The sequence below is a fragment of the Podarcis raffonei genome, chromosome 2 (assembly GCF_027172205.1).
Source record: "Podarcis raffonei isolate rPodRaf1 chromosome 2, rPodRaf1.pri, whole genome shotgun sequence".
NCBI classification, from domain to species: Eukaryota; Metazoa; Chordata; class Lepidosauria; order Squamata; family Lacertidae; genus Podarcis; species Podarcis raffonei.
The window spans coordinates 22,081,600-22,100,549 of NC_070603.1; the positions used below are offsets into that span (position 1 = coordinate 22,081,600).

An 18,950-nucleotide genomic window follows, 5' to 3' on the forward strand; every position below is an offset into this window, starting at 1 on the left:
TCCGTGTTTTTTAACCATGTTTTTGCGCCCCTGCGCCCCCCCGAAACAGTGGATGCGTGATTTTTTTGATGCTTTCTACAGAGTAAGACATGGTCTACAGTATCATGGTGGTTTTATTTAATTTGAATGAAAAAATCATATGAATTCACGAGGATCCGTGTAGATCCGCCTTTTACGTTTTTCCTATTTAAATGTAGCAGTTTTCTCATATCATTATTAAAACACAATATTCCAATTAAACTAAAATTTCTTAACTTTTCTTAAGGTTCTAGATCTCATTTATTTAACTAACCCTTAATTTAGTCCTAGGCCTATTTGGTACTTTCAAGTAATTTCTAATTTTTAATGTTACAGTATTTATTCAAATAGTCTTTAAATTGCTTCCATATTTTAATATTTTTCTGGAAGCCGCCCAGAGTGGCTGGGGAAGCCCAGCCAGATGGCCGGGGTAGTATAAGTAATAAATTATTATTAGGTAAGGCTCCGCTAAGCGCCCGGCCGGTTTCCCGCCCGGCGGAGCTCCTCACTTGCGCGTCGGGAAACGCCCCCCGCATCCTCCCCCGCGCCTCGCCTCCCCACCCCTCTCCGTTTTTCATGAATGGAACTGGAACCCTTCCGCAGCGCGCACGCGCCCTCTTCCCCGGGGCCAATGAGGAGCGGCGGCTGTAGGCCAGTGTTGTGGTCACGTGGGCGTTTGTAGTTGCGGCGGCGGCGGCGCCCGCGGCTCTACTCTCCGGCGGGCTCTTTCATCGCGCGGCCCGCCCGCCTTGCGGCACCCCACGCCCCCCTCCCTCCCCACGCCCTGCGCCGGGCCATGCCGCTGGTGCGCTATCGGAAGGTCGTGATCCTGGGATACCGCTCCGTGGGTGAGGAAGTGGTCCAGATCGAGGAAGAGATGGGGAGGGGAGGGGGGCACGTGGCCGGGGGGTGGGTGCTCGGGAGGTGGCAAGGATTAAGGGGGGGGGTCTCCTAGCGTAGCGGGGCGGGGAGAGGAGCTTGCACGAGGGTCTGGCCGCGGAGGCTTGGAACAATCAAAGGGCGAGTGGGGAAGGGCGGGCAGGATCACGGGTGGGTGCTAAGAAGGGGTCGCGCGGAGTGGGGGTCCCCGGGGGGGGGCTGGTTTGGAAGCATGCCATGGGTGGGGTGGGGGTGGCCGGAAAGCGTGGAAGGATGAGGAAGCGGGTCTGGTGCGTGTGGCCGGGACGCCGCACGTGGTGCGCCCGGAGCAGCCCTTGCCATCCGGAGCGCGGGTGGGGAAGGCGGCGAGGATTGGGAGCAGCTGGGATAAATGACTTTTTTATATATATCTGGGGAGGCTTTGGTTTTAGGGGGATGCGAGAGGACCGGGGAGGGGGGGATCGGCTTCTCCAGGTGAGAAAGCGGAGAGGCGCTTCTGCGCCTTTCTAGCAGGAGGTGCGCGCGTGGAAGGGAGGATTTCGGCAGGTGTGTCCGCGCCAGGAACACCTGCCCGAGATTCCCTCCTTTCTCTACAGCTCTCTCTTAAAGGGGGGGGGAGCCCCGCCCTGGTCTAGGACTAGTCAGGTAGGTCTGATTATATGGGCGACTTTGCTGGGGTCTTCGGAAATGTAGGTAGGGGTGATTTGGGAAATAAGAAGAATAGGAGCACCACCTGCATCCTGATCTTCATGCTTAAAATATCGGGAAGGGGCAGGCACCAAAATCGTAGAACTTGAATATTGACAGGATCAGGCCAAATGGAAAACGGGGCAGTGTGGGGATTGGTGCCCTTTGATTCTCCGAGCAGCCAGTGTTTGGGGATGGGCTGCCCTGCTCTCTGTGTTGTGGGTTTCCTGTCTGAGAGCTTCCTGGGCTTGAAGTTACTACATCCTGAGACAGAAACATTTCTCCCTTTCCTGGTTGCACAGAATAGTTGTTGCAAAGTGCCATAAATCTCTGCCAAGTGTGTGTGTGAGGAGGGAATTTTGTGTGTGTGTGTGTGTGTGTGTTTCTTTTTCAGGGGAAATCACAATGCAATTACAAGCCCCCTGCCCCAAACTTCAAATCTTAGCATGTCCTATCAAATACTTGTTTAGGTATAAGTTGCTGGGGGGGAATTGTGCAGATCTGCAGTGACGGGTTAAAATTCTGCATGCATTTGCATCCAAGAGTAACACCCCCCCCTTTTCCCCCTAGTCACCTATTTATAATAATAATAATAATAATAATAATAATAATAATAATAATAATAATAATAATAATAAATTTTTTTATTTATATCCCGCCCTCCCCAGTCGAAGCCGGGCTCAGGGCGGCTAACAACAATAAAACAATACAAAAGTACAACACAAACAACACTCTAAAATCATTCATTATAAAATTAATTAAATTCAAGCCACTGGCCACCATTGGGCCAGAGCTCCGCGAAGATTGCCGAGGGAGGGAGTCAGGCTGTGCCCTGGCCAAAGGCCTGGCGGAACAGCTCTGTCTTGCAGGCCCTGCGGAAAGATGTCAAGTCCCGCAGGGCCCTAGTCTCTTGTGACAGAGTGTTCCACCAGGTCGGAGCCACAGCCGAAAAAGCCCTGGCTCTAGTTGAGGCCAGCCTAACTTCTCTGTGGCCTGGGACCTTCAAGATGTTTTTATTTGAAGACCGTAAGTTTCTCTGTGGGGCATACCAGGAGAGGCGGTCCTGTAGGTACGAGGGTGAACTGGAGCCCTCCTTGCCTGTCCAGAAAACCTTTAGCGGCTCCTGAGTCCAGAAAACTTGTAGCTTCTGGACAGCTTATTGCCTGACCTTTCCTAGTTTCTCCTTGGGGAGTTATTTGCACATGCACATTTCCCTGCTCATCTGACCTCTTCCCTGGACACAAATGCAAGAGGTCACTTGGGGTCTGTTTTCTATTAATCCACATGCAGTGGGAGGAAATGACCAGAGGTCAGAGGTCATAATGGGAGGCTGGGTGGTGAAATGGCTTGTTTTCTTATATTAAGCCTTCGGCAGCCTTTTCTTCCTTGGGGTTGGGAGGGTAATTTAATCTTGATGTGCCTGTGCGTGAGAATTTGCTTTTAAGGCTAGGGGTCCTTTCTGCGACAGAAGGGGTTAATACATTTCTAGTTGGCGTGGACCCTGTGTGCGTAATGTTTGGGTTGTTGATCCTCCTCCTACAACCATCTGTGCCTTGTTTGAACAGGTCAAGCTGTAGCAAGAGTTTTGCTTTGCTGGTGTGGGGCTGTTGCAAAACAAAATGTTCCATGTTTGGTATGGGTAAATTGCAGCCATATTTAATTGCACACCTCTGCTCTCTTGCAGCGTTGAACATCAATTGCCTTGGGACTGTCTTGTTGCTTGTGCATGCAAACAAATGATGATTTAGGGGATTGTCCGGCCATGTCATTCCCCTGAATGAGGTTAAGACAATGACTTCACATTTCAATTTACTTTTGTTTCTTGGGCGGGCTGCCCCTTTTTTCTGTGTTTAGAGCCTCTCTTTGCTCACAGATAAGTTGGACTGGCTCTAGTAAGTTGGACTGGAAGAACCCTAGGTGTCAGGTTGCCCAAGTTCCTAAACATTCAAGGAATTTGAAATATTTCTTTCAACACAGCAAGGAGAATTCTAAGAATCCGTACTGCCATCTTCCCAACCTAGTGCCCTCTAGATGTTTTGAACTACAACTCCCGTTAGTGGGAACCAGTAGAACCATGTGAGCTGGGGTTGATTTGACTCAGCTATGATAATAATAATAATAATAATAATAATAATAATAATAATAATAATTATACCCCGCCCATCTGGCTGGGCTTCCCCAGCCACTCTGGGCGGCTTCCAAAAAAATATTAAAATACTGTAATACATCAAACATTAAAAGCTTCCCTAAACAGGGCTGCCTTCAGATGTCTTCTAAAAGTCTGGTGGTGGTTCTCTTTGACATCTGGTGGGAGGGCATTCCACAGGGCGGGTGCCACTACCGAGAAGGCCCTCTGCCTGGTTCCCTGTAACTTGGCTTCTCGCAGTGAGGGAACCGCCAGAAGGCCCTTGGTGCTGGACCTGAGTGTCCGGGTAGAACGATGGGGGTGGAGACGCTCCTTCAGATATACTGGGCCGAGGCCATTTAGGGCTTTAAAGGTCAGCACCAACACTTTGAATTGTGGTCGGAAATGTACTGGGAGCCTATGTAGGTTTTCAAGACGGGTGTTATATGGTCTTGGCGGCCGCTCCCAGTCACCAGTCTAGCTGCCACGTTGTGGAATAGTTGTAGTTTCCGGGTCACCTTCAAAGGTAGCCCCACGTAGAGCGCATTGCAGTAGTCCAAGCGGGAGATAACCATAGCATGCACCACTCTGGCGAGACAGTCCGCGGGCAGGTAGGGTCTCAGCCTGCGTACCAGATGGAGCTGGTAAACAGCTGTCCTAGACACAGATTTGACCCACGCCTCCATGGACAGCTGTGAGTCCAAAATGACTTCCAGGCTGCGCACCTGGTCCTTCAGGGGCACAGTTACGCCATTCAGGACCAGGGAATCCTCCACACCTGCCCGCCTCCTGTCCCCCAAAAGCAGTACTTCTATCTTGTCAGGATTCAACCTCAATCTGTTAGCCGCCATCCAAGATCTTGGAGGAGTGTGGGCAAGAGTTAACAACAAGATGTACAGGCTAAACAGATTCATAAATTGTTCTAGTTACAGATAGGTAGCCGTGTTGGTCTGCCATAGTCAAAACAAAACAAAAATTTTTCTTCCAGTAGCACCTTAAAGACTAACTAAGTTAGTTCTTGGTATGAGCTTTCGTGTGCATGCACACTTCTTCAGATACACTGAAACAGAAGTTGCCAGATCCTTCTATATAGTGAGAAGGTAGAAACCAGTAGGAGAACACTTCAATCTCCCAGGACATTCTATACAAGATCTCAAAGTAGCTGTTTTACTGCAAAGGAATTTCAGAAATAGACTGGAAAGAGAAGCTGCTGAATTGCAACTCATTACCAAACTTAAAACCATGGAGAGACCTGGTCTGAACAAAGACATTGGATTCTTATCTCATTATACATGACAAAGCCATTTTTCACCTTCTCACCCCTTGCTTTTTCCTGTAAGACCTATTGCAGTCGTTAAGAGTCGTCAACAGGCTCATCACAGCTATCTGCCAATCACCCATTCCCACCACCCTTCTAAGTAATACCACTCCCCACCTTCTCACTATATAGAAGGATCTGGCAACTTCTGTTTCAGTGTATCTGAAGAAGTGTGCATGCACACGAAAGCTCATACCAAGAACTAACTTAGTTGGTCTTTAAGGTGCTACTGGAAGAAAAAATTTTTTTTTGTTTTGATAAATTGTTCTGTGCACACTTATGTGCAAAGATGTGAATGTGAGCCCAGATCCTTTCATGTGGCAAGTGCGGGAGCAATATGCTAAATTTAACTGCTGTTAATACACCCCGGAGCTGCATCATGGAGACAAATCTTTGCAGATCTTCTTCTTTTCTTCTGGCGCTTCCTCCATGGTCCACCAGGTGGGATGCAACATCTTTGGCTAGTTCACTAAATCCTTATGTACCTGGGCACAGCCCTTTCTTTTGTCACCAAGAGGAAGAAAGAGCAAAGACCTCTTCCTCTTGCCCATCGTTCTGCCCGGACACTTGAGGTCCAGCGCTGAGGGCCTTCTGGTGGTTCCCTCCCTGTGAGAAGTGAGGTTACAGGGAACCAGGCAGAGGGCCTTCTCGGTAGTGGCACCCGCCCTGTGGAACGCCCTCCCACCAGATGTCAAAGAGAAAAATAATTACCAAACTTTTAGAAGTCATCTGAAGGCAGCCCTGTTTAGGGAAGCTTTTAATGTTTAATAGGTTATTGTATTTTAATATTGTGTTGGAAGCCGCCCAGAGTGGCTGGAGAAACACAGCCAGATGGGTGGGGTATAAATTTATTATTATTATTATTATTACCGTATATTTTGCTCTATAAGACTCACTTTTTCCCTCCTAAAAAGTAAGGGGAAATGTGTGTGCGTCTTATGAAGTGAATGCAGGCTGCGCAGCTATCCCAGAAGCCAGAACAGCAAGAGGGATTGCTGCTTTCACTGTGCAGCGATCCCTCTTGCTGTTCTGGCTTCTGAGATTCCAATATTTTTTTTCTTGTTTTCCTCCTCCAAAAACTAGGTGTGTCTTGTGATCTGGTGCGTCTTATAGAGCGAAAAATGCGGTATTTTGTTTCCCCACTTCTGCTCCAGATGACCTCTTGGGCTTGTAGGCTTCCCCCAAGACATGAGATGAGGCCCCCTCTGCATGTACCAGCAGATGTCTAAGCTGCTGGCTCTTCTGTTTTCCTCCAGACTACTTGGCAACACACAAACAGCCTTGGGGAACCAGCTTTGTAGCCTAATTAGGCGCAACATTGCAGCCCGTGAGCCAGTCTCCTTGCATTCAGAGACGTGTGTGTGTGTTGCCAAACTCAATTTATGGTGAGGAGGAGCCCATAGCTGATACATGGCTATCCAGATATTGATCCGCAATACTGAATGCTGTATTTGCTTGATGGCGTTAAATAAAACAACATTGCCTGAACTGACCCCAAAACATTGACTTACAAATTGGTACTGGCTAAAAGCTGCTGACATATTGATTGCTTTTCACTGTACAGGGGGGGGGAACCCTTTCTCATCTCAGTTGGATTAATACTGCAGGATTTGAGACACGGTACATATATCTAAGACTGTAGTCCTGTGCTCATTTATCTGAAAGTAATGGGACTGACTTCTGCAAAAGCTTATATACATTGAGCTGTAAATTTAGTAGATGAATTTGTTTAAGAGGGAATCCACAAGATAATTGATATTAAGCAATGAGTATGTTTTAAATTTCTTGACTGAATAACCGAGTGATGTAATCAATTTGTTAAAATTAAAAATTAAAAGCACGAAATGGCACCACTGAGGATTAACCATTGAGAGTTTTATGGCGCCTTAAACACAATGTGTTGTTGTATCCAACAGTGTACAAAGTTAAAGAGAATTAGCATTGATCTTCTGCTATCAGGTCATTTTGTGTAAGAAAGTCCACAAGTGGACTGGTTGTATCTGTATGTACAGTTTGTAAAGGATAAGAAAAAACAGGGAAGTTTCACAACACTCTTATTGAATGTGTGAAGTTTATAATTGGCAGGCAGGTATTAAGAATATACGCTGGCATGCCCATCTATACACAGGCTCCAGTATGAAGAAAATTGTAAACAGAGGGTCCCAGAAGGCATGAAATGTAAGAGCTACAAATTGTGACAGGTATATTCAAAGATAAAGTGTTTCCCCCTAAAAGCCCTCCACTCCGCAAATTCACATCAGATCTTCAAATCAACTGAATGTGTTAGTGTTTTCTGTATATCAAATAGTACTATGATGATAATTTACATTATTTACTTCCCCCCTTTGAAGATCTGTCACCAGGCTAAAAATTCACATTTGCAATTTTTTAGGTTTTCGTGAAACAATTCCCTCTGCCTCTTTTGAGTTCCTCCAGATTATTCTAGAGCTCTCAACCATTTGTCCATTGCCCACCTTGAGTTATCGCAGGGACGATAGTGATTTAAAACTAAATTACTTTGCTCTATCACTGTGTTTCGCCTCACCCCAGAACTTAAGCGTGGGAATTTCCTTGACAGGTGGGGCGATCTTAAACTGGGAATCAGTGTAATTTTGGGGGGACCTGCTGGAGGTGTTTATTTTCCTCCGAATGGTGAGTTTATTGGCTGCTGAGATCCAAAGAGCACACCTGAGGCAAGGCTTTCTTTTCTCATCTTTCCTCTTCAGGTAAAACATCCCTTGCACACCAGTTCATTGATGGAGAGTTTCTGGAGTGTTACGATCCTACTGTGGAAAGCAGTAAGTGTTGCGGTTAGATCTTTTCTGGGTATGTCTGGGCTCTTGTTTGTTATAGTCAAGCAGTGAGCAAGACAGAGGGAAGTTTTGATCATTGGTAGATATATATTTTCTTTGACCCACGGGCAGAGCAATAGAGCCCTATTTCTGTACCAAGCGAAGCAAAAACAGACTGTTTTGGGTTTCAGGTGATGCTAAAAGTCAAATAGCTCTTGTGCATAGCTGGGATGTTGTGTGGAAAGCTCAAGTGTTTTCTCCCCAGTGATAAACGGATTCAGTAGCGCCTCTCTTCACTTCCTGCCAGGCCGCAAACCCTCCCTCATCGCAAGAGTCCTTTCCTGTTTTCAAAGGGGGCTGCCACTCAAACCCACTTCATACAGCGGAACATTTTTTAGGTTATCTGAGGGCCAATTTCCCCATAAATCTGCCTTGTCCACTTCCGGTTTGCCCTGTGTGGTGATCACTCTTGGAGAATTACTTTTCTTTTTTTGGGGGGGGATTTATCTACCCAAAACATTTCCCTGAGTTGGTATGGCGTCAGATGTTTTTAGCGATAATTGTCTGTTGGGGTTTGTGCATGTATTGGAGCTTGCCACTTTTGTTCCTTTGTAACTGCCTGGGCTTGGTAGCTGACAATTATTATTTCTACGAGCTGGTGGGAGAATAGTAAATGTGCCCCTGAGCACATGCAGAATGCCTTTCCATTCCTACTGAGCAAATGCACCTCCTGCGAATTCTGGTGCTACCCTGCAAATAATCAGGTGAATCTAACTCTGCATGGGATCTGGATATAAGCTGTCACGACACACACGAAGAACATCTTTGCCCGTGGGATGTGGACGGGCTGTTTTGTAGAACCGCTGTGCCTGCTTCTACTAAGCAGTGACTGGAGCCAAAAGTTTCAGGGGTCCATTTGCAGCCAGCTTCTTCGGCAGCTGCTTTGGGGGAAGCTAATTTACTCCAGGCAGATGCTCCAAAAAACATAATGGCTATGATCAAAACAATCCATATCTGCACCTGGGCTTTTGTGGCTGTTCATTTCTGCTTTAGCTGTGCAACATAGGCACACACTCTCTCCTTGCCAATTTACTCTTTAAATCCAGAATGCGGCAGCTAGACTGGTGACTGGGAGCGGCCGCTGAGACCGTATAACACCAGTCTTGAAAGACCTACACTGGCTCCCAGTACGTTTCCGAGCACAATTCAAAGTGTTGGTGCTGACCTTTAAAGCCCTAAATGGCCTCGGTCCAGTATACCTGAAGGAGCGTCTCCATCTCCATCGTTCTGCCCGGACACTGAGGTCCAGCGCCGAGGGCCTTCTGGTGGTTCCCTCACTGCGAGAAGCCAAGTTACAGGGAACCAGGCAGAGAGGGCCTTTTTGGTAGTGGCACCCGCCCTGTGGAACGCCCTCCCACCAGATGTCAAAGAGAAAAATAACTACCAAACTTTTAGAAGACATCTGAAGGCAGCCCTGTTTAGGGAAGCTTTTAATGTTTATTTTGGTTATTGTATTTTAGTGTTTTGTTGGAAGCTGCCCAGAGTGGCTGGGGAAACCCAGCCGGATGGGTGGGGTATAGATGATAATAATAATAATAATAATAATAATAATAATAATAATAATAATAATAATAATAATTTTATTATTATTATTATTATTATTATTATTATTATTACTACCTCCCTTGTGGGTCTCCCCCACACCCCAGTTTTTAAAAAAACACTTTTACGTCATGCAGAAGAGCCATAACAGACGAGCCCTGCATGTGCACATAGCAATATTTTCAGGGCCTCTTCTTGTTGAGAGTTTTCCCAGTATCTGTTTTGCGAGAAGACGCCGCGAAAGCGATTGCTTTGCTGTTGCTTCCTCAGCTCAGGTGAAACAGCATTGGCTTGACAGCCAGGCAGTGATGGGGACACAAGGGACAGATTATAGTGGCTGGCCGAGGACTAAACTGGCAGCGGGAGAAAGGGGGGATAAAAATAGCTTGAGCACAGAACTTTGGGGTGGAGCCAAGGATGTGGCTTAGTTTGGGGAGGGGTGCAGCAGGCGCAGAGCAAGGTTGCTGTAAATTGCCTTCTTCCCTCGCTTCCCGCTTTAGCTTACAACAAAATGTTGATGCTGGGAAAGGATGAATTCCATCTGCAACTAGTGGACACTGCCGGGCAGGTAAGAGAGGTTGTCTTTGTTTGTCTATTGATATTTCACCGCTCTCCCGCAGCACTGTGGCCTATGGGATTAATTGCTTGCTTTGACACATGGTCCCGAAAGGTCCATAGTGCAGGGAGGTATCTCAAGAAAATTCATCTGAACTTTGCCAGAGATCCATTATCTGGGCAGGAGTCACGTCCTGAAGCATGGTCCACACACATGTGCATTCATGGTCCACACACGTGTGCATTCATGGGTTTCAAAACGGGCCGATTGCTGAACTGGGTTGTCTTCAGGTTCACGAAACGTATCGAAATCGAAGAGCCTCTTCCTCTCTGTTTTGTTTCTGTCCAGGATGAATACACGATCTTGCCTCACTCATTTACCATTGGCATTCATGGCTACGTGCTGGTGTATTCCGTTACATCTCTCAAGAGGTAAGAAGGCCAAGAGTTTGGTGTGTTGATGGAGGCTGCTCTGAGCCTTGTTGGTTGGTTGACCTTAGGGCTGGGCAATATCTGGTTTTCAGTACAGTGGTACCTCGGGTTACATACGCTTCAGGTTACATATGCTTCAGGTTACAGACTCCGCTAACCTAGAAATAGTACCTCGGGCTAAGAACTTTGCTTCAGGATGAGAACAGAAATCGTGCTCTGGTGGCGCGGCGGCAGCAGGAGGCCCCATTAGCTAAAGTGGTGCTTCAGGTTAAGAACAGTTTCAGCTTAAGAACAGACCTCCGGAACGAATTAAGTACTTAACCCGAGGTACCACTGTATTGCAATACAGCTAAACATCATGATACAGTGGTACCTCGGGTTTCAAACACATCAGGTTACAAACACTTTGGGTTACAAACTCCCCTAACCCAGAAGTAGTACCTCGGGTTACAAACTTTGCCCCAGGATGAGAACGGCAATCACGCGCCAGCGGCAGGCCCCATTAGCGAAAGCACGCCTCAGGTTAAGAACGGTTTTGGGTTAAGAATGGACCTCCGGAATGAATTAAGTTCGGAACCCGAGGTACCACTGTATACCCGTATATCACAATATTGGCTGGTTTCACGGCTTTTTCCTGCATTGTGTTTTTTGCCGGCGCCTGCTCTTGTGATTCGCTGCCCCCTGCAGGAGGCAGGTGGAAAGCTGAGTCGGCAGAGTTAATGGGCTGCAGGAATCAATAGAAGCATTCGCTGGTTTCATGGTTTTTCCCACATTGTGGTTTTTGCATAGCAAAAAACCACCCACCCACCCACATATATCATGATTCGCGATACAACCATACAGTGGTGCCTCGCAAGACGAAATTAATTCGTTCTGCGAGTTTCTTCGCCTTGCGGATTTTTCGTCTTGCGAAGCACGGCTATTAACGGCTTAGCGGCTATTAACGGCTTAGCAGCTATTAACGGCTTAGCGGCTTTAAGAAAAAGGAAACAAACTCGTCTTGCAAAGCAAGCCCATAGGGAAATTCGTCTTGCGGAACAACTCAAAAAACGGAAAACACTTTCGTCTTGCAAGGCATTCGTCTTGCGAGGTACCACTGTACGTTGGAAGTCAAACGGAATCCGTTCGACTTCCAAAACGTTTGGAAGCTGAAGTGTGGCTTCTCATTGGCTGCAGGAAACTCCTGCAGCCAATCGGAAGCCAAGGAAGCCCCGTCAGACATTCGGCTTCCAAACAATGTTCACAAACTGCAACACTTCTGGGTTTGCGGTGTTCGGGAGCCAGAATGTTCAACTTGCAAGGCGTTCGGGATCCAAGGTGCGACTGTATATTGCCTGATCAAAAATTATGAAACCAGTTTCATGCTATGGACTTAAAACCAATTTTGGATGATATACAGTGGTACCTCGGGTTAAGTACTTAATTCGTTCCGGAGGTCCGTTCTTAACCTGAAACTGTTCTTAACCTGAAGCACCACTTCAGCTAATGGGGCCTCCTGCTGCCGCTGCACCGTCGGAGCACGATTTCTGTTCTCATCCTGAAGCAAAGTTCTTAACCTGAAGCACTATTTCTGGCTTAGCAGAGTCTGTAACCTGAAGCGTATGTAACCTGAAGCGTATGTAACCTGAGGTACCACTGTATCAATATCTATCACCCAGCCCTAGTTGATGGTACAGAGCCTTGCTGCCTTGCAAATCTACTCAAATGATTTGAGAAGGTCCTATAATAGCCTTAGTTTTTCTCTTCCCAATTACGGTTTTCCATGTTTCCATAACCCTTTCCAAATGCTCCCCAACTGATGGCCTCTGTTCTTTTTCTGTTCTAAATGGAACCATTCAGATTAATGCTATTTTTTCACATATTCCAGTCAATTGTTGGAGCTAAGCACTTGAATGGGGGACAAGATCAGCCATGCTGAGCTTTCTACTTCCGTGCAAATCAGTAGGACCACATTCAGAACTACAGTTCCCAGAGTGGTTTCATCATAGTCAATCCTTCTTCACAGGGAACTCTGGGAATTGTAGCTCTGTGAAAGGAAAGGGGTACCATAGTGCTTTAAATGCATGTCGTGAATGTGGTCTGTGTAGCTTAACCTGAGTGACACTGTCTTGTATTCAAGAAGTGACATCCTATCATTCTTTCTTCTCAGTTTTCAAGTGGTAAAGTCTTTACACAGCAAGTTATATGAAAGCAGAGGAAAGACAAGGTAAATATTAAGTTGGTGGCGTGCGGGCAGGAAAGAGCACAATTGGAAAGAATTCTGGAATGGAAGTAAAGGCTCTTGCGAGCCTCCTTGCGAGGAATCCTATTCGGAATAAGGAATTTCCCTTAAAAAAGGGAAACGTATGTTTTTCTATGGAATGTTTGGGAGGAAATAAGACGGTAAATAACAAATAAACTAAATATTGATGTACGTAATTTTTATTTCTTAATTATATTTAGTGGTAGTATGGTTGTATTAATTTTTGTAACATAAAATCATTCAATAAAAATTATTACTATTATTTTAAAAAAAGGAAATGTTGACAGCTATGAGGCGTGGGCATGTGCTTGGCATGTGCCTCCAAAAGTCAGTCACATATGTAGGTCTGTGAGGGATCTCCTAACAACTTTCAGCACCCTTCACAAACTACAGCTCCCAGAAATCTTTGAGGGAAGACATGGCTGTTTAAAGTGGTATCATAGCTCTTTTACTGCACGGTGTGGGTGCTGTTATAATACTATGTGCTGTTTTTCTTGAAGTCATTTCTATGGTTTAATAGAGTTTATACAGTCGTGCCTTGGAAGTTGAACAGAATCCGTTCCAGAAGTCCGTTCGACTTCCAAAACCAAAGCGCGGCTTCTGATTGGCTGCAGGAAGCTCCTGCAGCCAATCGGAAGCCGCGTCGGACGCTTGGGTTCCAAAGAACGTTTGCAAACCGGAACACTCATTTCCGGGTTTGGCGCATTCAGGAGCCAAAAGGTCCGAGTACCAAGGTGTTTGGGATCCAAGGTACGACACTATATGTATATAGTTTTACTTCTAACATTCTTTAAATAATAATAATAATAATAATTTATTATTTATACCCCGCCTATCTGGCTGGGTCCCCCCAGCCACTCTGGGCGGCTTCCAACAAAACGCTAAAATACAATAACCAATTAAACATTAAAAGCTTCCCTAAACAGGGATGCCTTCAGATGTCTTCTAAAAGTTTGGTAGTTATTTTTCTCTTTGACATCTGGTGGGAGGGCGTTTCACAGGGTGGGCGTCACTACCGAGAAGGCCCTCTGCCTGGTTCCCTGTAACTTGGCTTGCTTTTGCTTTTAGCCACCAGTCTGACCAAAGTTCAGGGACTGTGGGAGTTGAGGTCCAATCATAGCTATCAACTTTTCCCTTTTCTTGCGAGGAATCCTACTTTGAATAAGGGAATTACCCTTAAAAAAAGGGAAACGTTGGCAGCTATGGGTCCAATGGACGGTCACAGCTTCTCCACCTCTTCTCTAAGCCCAGGCTTTCCCAAGCTCGGGTTGCCAGCTGTTTTTGGACTACAGTTCCCATCATCCCTGAACGCTCATCCTTGCTAGCTAGGGATGATGGGAGTTGTAGTCCAAAAACAGCTGGCGACCCAAGTTTGGGAGACCCTGCTCTTAAACGACACACAGTGACGTGGTACAAATTGTTTCATGGAACCATAGAGTTGGAAGGGCCCCCAAGTGGGTCATTGGGTGTGACCCCCTGAAATGCAGAAATAATTTCTGATTGAGTTCTGCAAGGAAAGGAGCAGCTCCCATCAGAAGTACATGTCCTTGCAAGAGAAGTGCCGTAGTTCTTGTCTTGCCAGCTCCTATGCAAGAGCAGCCTTTGAGGCAGGAGCTGGTAACATGCTGAACCCCTGGCTGGAAGTGCTTTGGTGAGTGGTTTGGGGGTTGAGCCTTCCACTTTTCCTAAGAGTGTCCCTTTCTCCTTTGGCAGGATGCCGGTAGTGCTTGTTGGCAATAAAGCTGATCTGTCTCTAGAAAGGTAAGAGTTTTCCGTCTCTCGCATGAGAACCAGGGTGGATAAAAATCAATGATTTTTGAAAAATAAAAAAGCAGGGTTTTGCTTTTTTAAAAAATCAGATTTTTTAAAATTTAAATCGGGTTTTTTTTATCTAAATCGGATTTTTAAAATAAAATGCTTTTGGAGGAAAAATCTTTCTAAAGATAGTTTTCTGTTTAAGTTACATCATAGTCCAAAGGCTATTCATCAGGAAATAAGGATTTGTTTTGAGTTTTTCATGTGTGCTAAAGCTCACATCAGTTAACAAATATGCTATAATGTTATTGTCTTAGTTAAATAGATTGTTTAAATTGTTATTAAGGAAATGATTGTTTTTCTCCTTCCAATATAGTACAGCAGAAAAGTTGTCCAAATAGAAACAATAATTTCATAATTGCCTGTCTTTGTATTTCTAACAGTATAACCAAATCAGTGATTTTTGATAGAACTGTAAAAACCGCTCTGAAAATTTATTATTCCAAAAATAAAACCTTCATCTGGTTGTAAATATTAAGGTTATACCAGCAAGAATGAGTCTTTCTGTAACAAAAATGATTTAAATCAAGTCTTACTGACTAGTGATTTTAATCAAGTCTTACTGACTATTGATTTAAATTGTGATTTAAATCGATTTGATTTAAATCAAATCCACGCTGCTGAGAACATACAGCCTGAGCCTTAAGGATGGGATCTGTTTGCTTCAGTCTGTCTCTTTTCACACACCGGGCATAAAAGCAGCCATCTTGGGATTGGGAAGGTTAAATTTTTTTGTGGTTAAATTTTTGATCTCTTAGAACAAATGCTGTTTCTTTATGCCTCTCACTAGGATCACATTCAGCTTCCCTTAATTGAAGATCATTTCTATTATCATTCCTTGATGATGATAATAATGGGAGGGTTGTTTTTTTGGGGGGGTTGTTTTCATGTATTCTCTCACACTAGGTATTCTTGCGCACGCCTTGCCACAGTATAAATGGTGCATTGTGTGAGCCGACCCCTATCTTCTTGCTGGGCTCCAATCTTGCCATATTCCTAACATTCATAACATTCCAAAGTAGAATTCTGCCTTGAATAGGCCCCTGTTGTAAGTGCCAAAGGAATCTGTTGGTTCCCGATTCTAGGGATCAGGGTCACGCGTTTCTGAAATGTAAAACATTTCTACATCAAAACGGGGCTCTTGAGATTGACATGGGGGGAAATCCAGCATTTTGGGTTTTTTTTGTGTGTGTGTTTTTTAAAAGGAGGCTTCTAGTCCTTGTGGAGGCAATAAAAGTTTTCGAAACACACCATTGTTAGTCAAAAGCTTTGAATGTAGATGAGAACTGAGCAGGGATGGGAACAAGTTTATTCTTTCGCCCTCTAAAAACAAAATAAAGGTAAAGGGACCATTAGGTCCAGTCGTGGCCGCCTCTGGGGTTGCGGCGCTCATCTCGCTTTATTGGCCGAGGGAGCCAGCGTACAGCTTCCGGGTCATGTGGCCAGCATGACTAAGCCGCTTCTGGCGAACCAGAGCAGCGCACGGAAACACTGTTTACCTTCCCGCCGGAGTGGTACCAATTTATCTACTTGCACTTTGACGTGCTTTTGAACTGCTAGCTTGGCAGGAGCTGGGACTGAACAACGGGAGCTCACCCCGTTGCGGGGATTCGAACCGCCGACCTTCTGATCGGCAAGTCCTAGGCTCTGTGGTTTAACCCACAGCGCCACCCATGTTCCTAAAACAAAATATTGCAACCCAAATAATGTCCTAAATAATTCTGTACTTGTCCAAATGTTTCCTATAACGCACCCATACCTTTTTTCAGGCATGCAAAGTAATAATAATAGGAATAATAATAATTTTATTATTTATACCTCACTCTTCTGGCTGTGTTTTCCCAGCCACTCTGGGCAGTATACAGCACTGTCTGATTTATTTTCATTAATTTTACCCAGCTGCTTCTCCGGTCCCAGATCTTCAGCATCAGGTGTCTCAAATGACAACCTGTAAAACATAGTGGTGAACTGATGTCTCCCCTGCTTTCATCTCCTCCCCTCTGTGTGTGTGTTTTAGCCGTCAGGTGAAGACTGATGAAGGCCGGAAGCTTGCCGATTCTTGGGGCGCCGTGTTCTTGGAATCCTCGGCAAAAGAAAACCAGGTACGATACCTGTTTGTTGTGTTCTTGCACTGGGAGGCAAAGAGAGGAACCAAATGTGACTTTCCGATGTCCACAGAAACCTCCCCTTCTTCCCGCGGTTTGAGCATTGCCATGACTTTGTTTTTGATGTGGAATTAGCAGGCGGCCTCTGTTTCAGCTTCCAGAATTTCAGAGCCCCTGTATCTAGGAATGGGCAGTTTCCTCGCTTATTCTTTACTGCCTGTAAAGCGGGTGGCGCTGTGGTCTAAACCACTGAGCCTCTTGGGCTTGCCGATCAGAAGGTCGGCAGTTCAAATCCCCGCAATGATGTGAGCTCCCATTGCTCTGTCCCAGCTCCTGCCGACCTAGCAGTTCGAAAGCACACAAATGCAAGTAGATAAATAGGTACCATTGCGGCGGGAAGGTAAACAGCGTTTCCATGCGCTCTGGTTCCCGTCACGGTGTTCTGTTGCGTCAGAAGCAGTTTAGTCATGCTGGCCACATCACCCAGAAAGCTGTCTGTGGACAAGCGCCGGCTCCCTTGGCCTGAAAGTGAGATGAACGCTGCAACCCCATAGTCGCCTTTGGCTAGACTTAACCGGGGGTCCTTTACGTTTACTACCAGTCATAAGATAATTACAAAGGTAGGTGCAGGTGTAATCTCAAGTGCTTCCAGTTGCAGACTTGCCCCTGGCCCAGGCACCTCACCAAAGAACACATAAAACAGGGATAGAGACCTTGTCCAAACCCACCCACCCACCGTGTTGCTGGACTCCCATAATCCACGACCGTGCTGGCTGGGGCTCATTGGAGTTGAGCAACATCCGGCAGTCAGCGGGTTTGCCATCCTTGCAAACCTCAGAAGGACCCTCGCCATCCTCAAAATGTCAGGGACTGGACTGAGGAGGAATGGTGATAATAGTAATAATAATAATAATAATAATAATAATAATAATAATAATAATAATAATAAATTATTTATACCCCGCCCATCTGGCTGGGTTTCCCCAGCCACTGTTGGCAGCTCCCAACAGAATATTAAAAACACGATAAAACATCCCTAAACTCCCCTAAACAGGGCTGCCTTCATTTGTCTTCTGAAAGTCAGATAGTTGTTTATTTCCTTGACATCTGAGGGAAGGGCGTTCCACAGGGCGGGCGCCACTACCGAGAAGGCCCTCTGCCTGGTTCCTTGTAACTTGACTTCTCGCAGCAAGGGAACCACCAGAAGGCCCTTGGAGCTGGACCTCAGTGTCCAGGTCGAACAATGGGGGTGGAGACGCTCCTTCAGGTATTCTGGGATTACCCGTCGTAGGAGTGACATAGATTAATGGGGATGGAGGGGGCGAGCCTTTACTGGGAGCGACGCCGTTTTTTAGCGTGATTATTAAAGAACTTATCTGGTAAGAACGCTCCTGTTGTTTAGCCTGCTTAATTCCTGCCCCCGGGGGAGGCATCCGATTCCCCGAAGCCTGACAAACGCAGCAGCGTTCCCCTTCTCCTCTTGGGTAACCCAGGTGCGTTTTGCCTTTCTGTGCCTCGCAGATGACCCAAGGTGTCTTCACCAGGATCATTGAGGAAATTGATCGTGTGGACAACTCCTACGGTGAACAGCGCGGCTGCACCCTGATGTGACGATGCTCCTTTTCCCTGCCGGAAGCCGTTCTGCTGGTGGGAGGGGGGGTGTCGAGAGAGTCAGGCCAACTCAGGACAGGCATCGCAGCTCCCCAGAGGCCCTGAAGAGCAGGTCTGGAATAGCTTACGGGTAATCCACACACACAAACACAGTATACCTCATTGCTCGTCCTCTATACAAGACGGCTACCTTTTGCACATTCGTTTGCTGGAAGCAATCTGTGTATGTATATGTGTATATGTATATGTATATATATATAGATATGTATTGCCAAATGTTTACAGAACTGGGAGGGTGTGGGAGCACAACAGGATCTATTTATGTTTTTTGACGGAGGAGCTCTTCTGTATATTTATAACCGTTTAATTAATAGGCGCACAAGTTTACACACATAGGTGTCTGTTCACTAGTAAGCGTAAAGGATAGGCAGCTGAATGTAAGTTTTTCTCAGTGAGATCCATTGAGAGGGGCCGGTTCTCTGGTCTGTAGTTCTCCTTCTGTGGCAGCTGTGAGCTCCTGTCCCGGGAATGCAGTTGGGTTTTTCAGCCGTGCCTCTTCCAAGTCGTTGCCTTATTTTTGGCGGGGTGAGATTTCAGGCTGCCGACTGGATCCAAAAGTGGATTATTTTCCTCAGCTTCCGTTGGAGCGCTGGGAGGCGTGAAGTGGCCATTAAGTCAACAAGGCCCACAAAACTTTAATATTATTATTATTATAATAATATATCTCTATATATATGCAACTAAAAGCAAAGTTCTTCTTTAGGGGCCA

At 45.9% G+C, this 18,950-nt stretch overlaps 1 protein-coding gene across 2 annotated transcripts; it reads left to right on the forward strand.

Moving 5' to 3' along the window:
- Nucleotides 1–671: 671 nt before the first annotated feature.
- On the forward strand, nt 672–18,622 carry RHEBL1 (RHEB like 1). Of its 2 annotated transcripts, none has more exons than XM_053375249.1 (8): nt 672–866; nt 7,754–7,825; nt 9,922–9,989; nt 10,326–10,408; nt 12,558–12,614; nt 14,364–14,411; nt 16,483–16,567; nt 18,092–18,622. In XM_053375249.1, the coding sequence occupies exons 1-8, from the start codon at nt 815–817 to the stop codon at nt 18,179–18,181; spliced, it is 555 nt and encodes a 184-aa protein (XP_053231224.1). In that variant the 5' UTR covers nt 672–814; the 3' UTR covers nt 18,182–18,622. The 2 variants fall into 2 exon arrangements, with proteins under 2 accessions (XP_053231224.1, XP_053231225.1); XM_053375250.1 differs by lacking the exon at nt 672–866 and adding an exon at nt 7,184–7,205.
- The last annotated feature ends 328 nt before the right edge of the window (nt 18,623–18,950 follow it).

Excerpts from the sequence above, each read along its gene's own strand:
- RHEBL1 (XM_053375249.1), top strand. The coding sequence starts at position 815 with ATGCCGCTGGTGCGCTATCGGAAGGTCGTGATCCTGGGATACCGCTCC. Across the intron at positions 9,990-10,325 it reads TAGTGGACACTGCCGGGCAG|GATGAATACACGATCTTGCC; the intron begins GTAAGAGAGGTT and ends GTTTCTGTCCAG. Across the intron at positions 14,412-16,482 it reads GCTGATCTGTCTCTAGAAAG|CCGTCAGGTGAAGACTGATG; the intron begins GTAAGAGTTTTC and ends TGTGTGTTTTAG.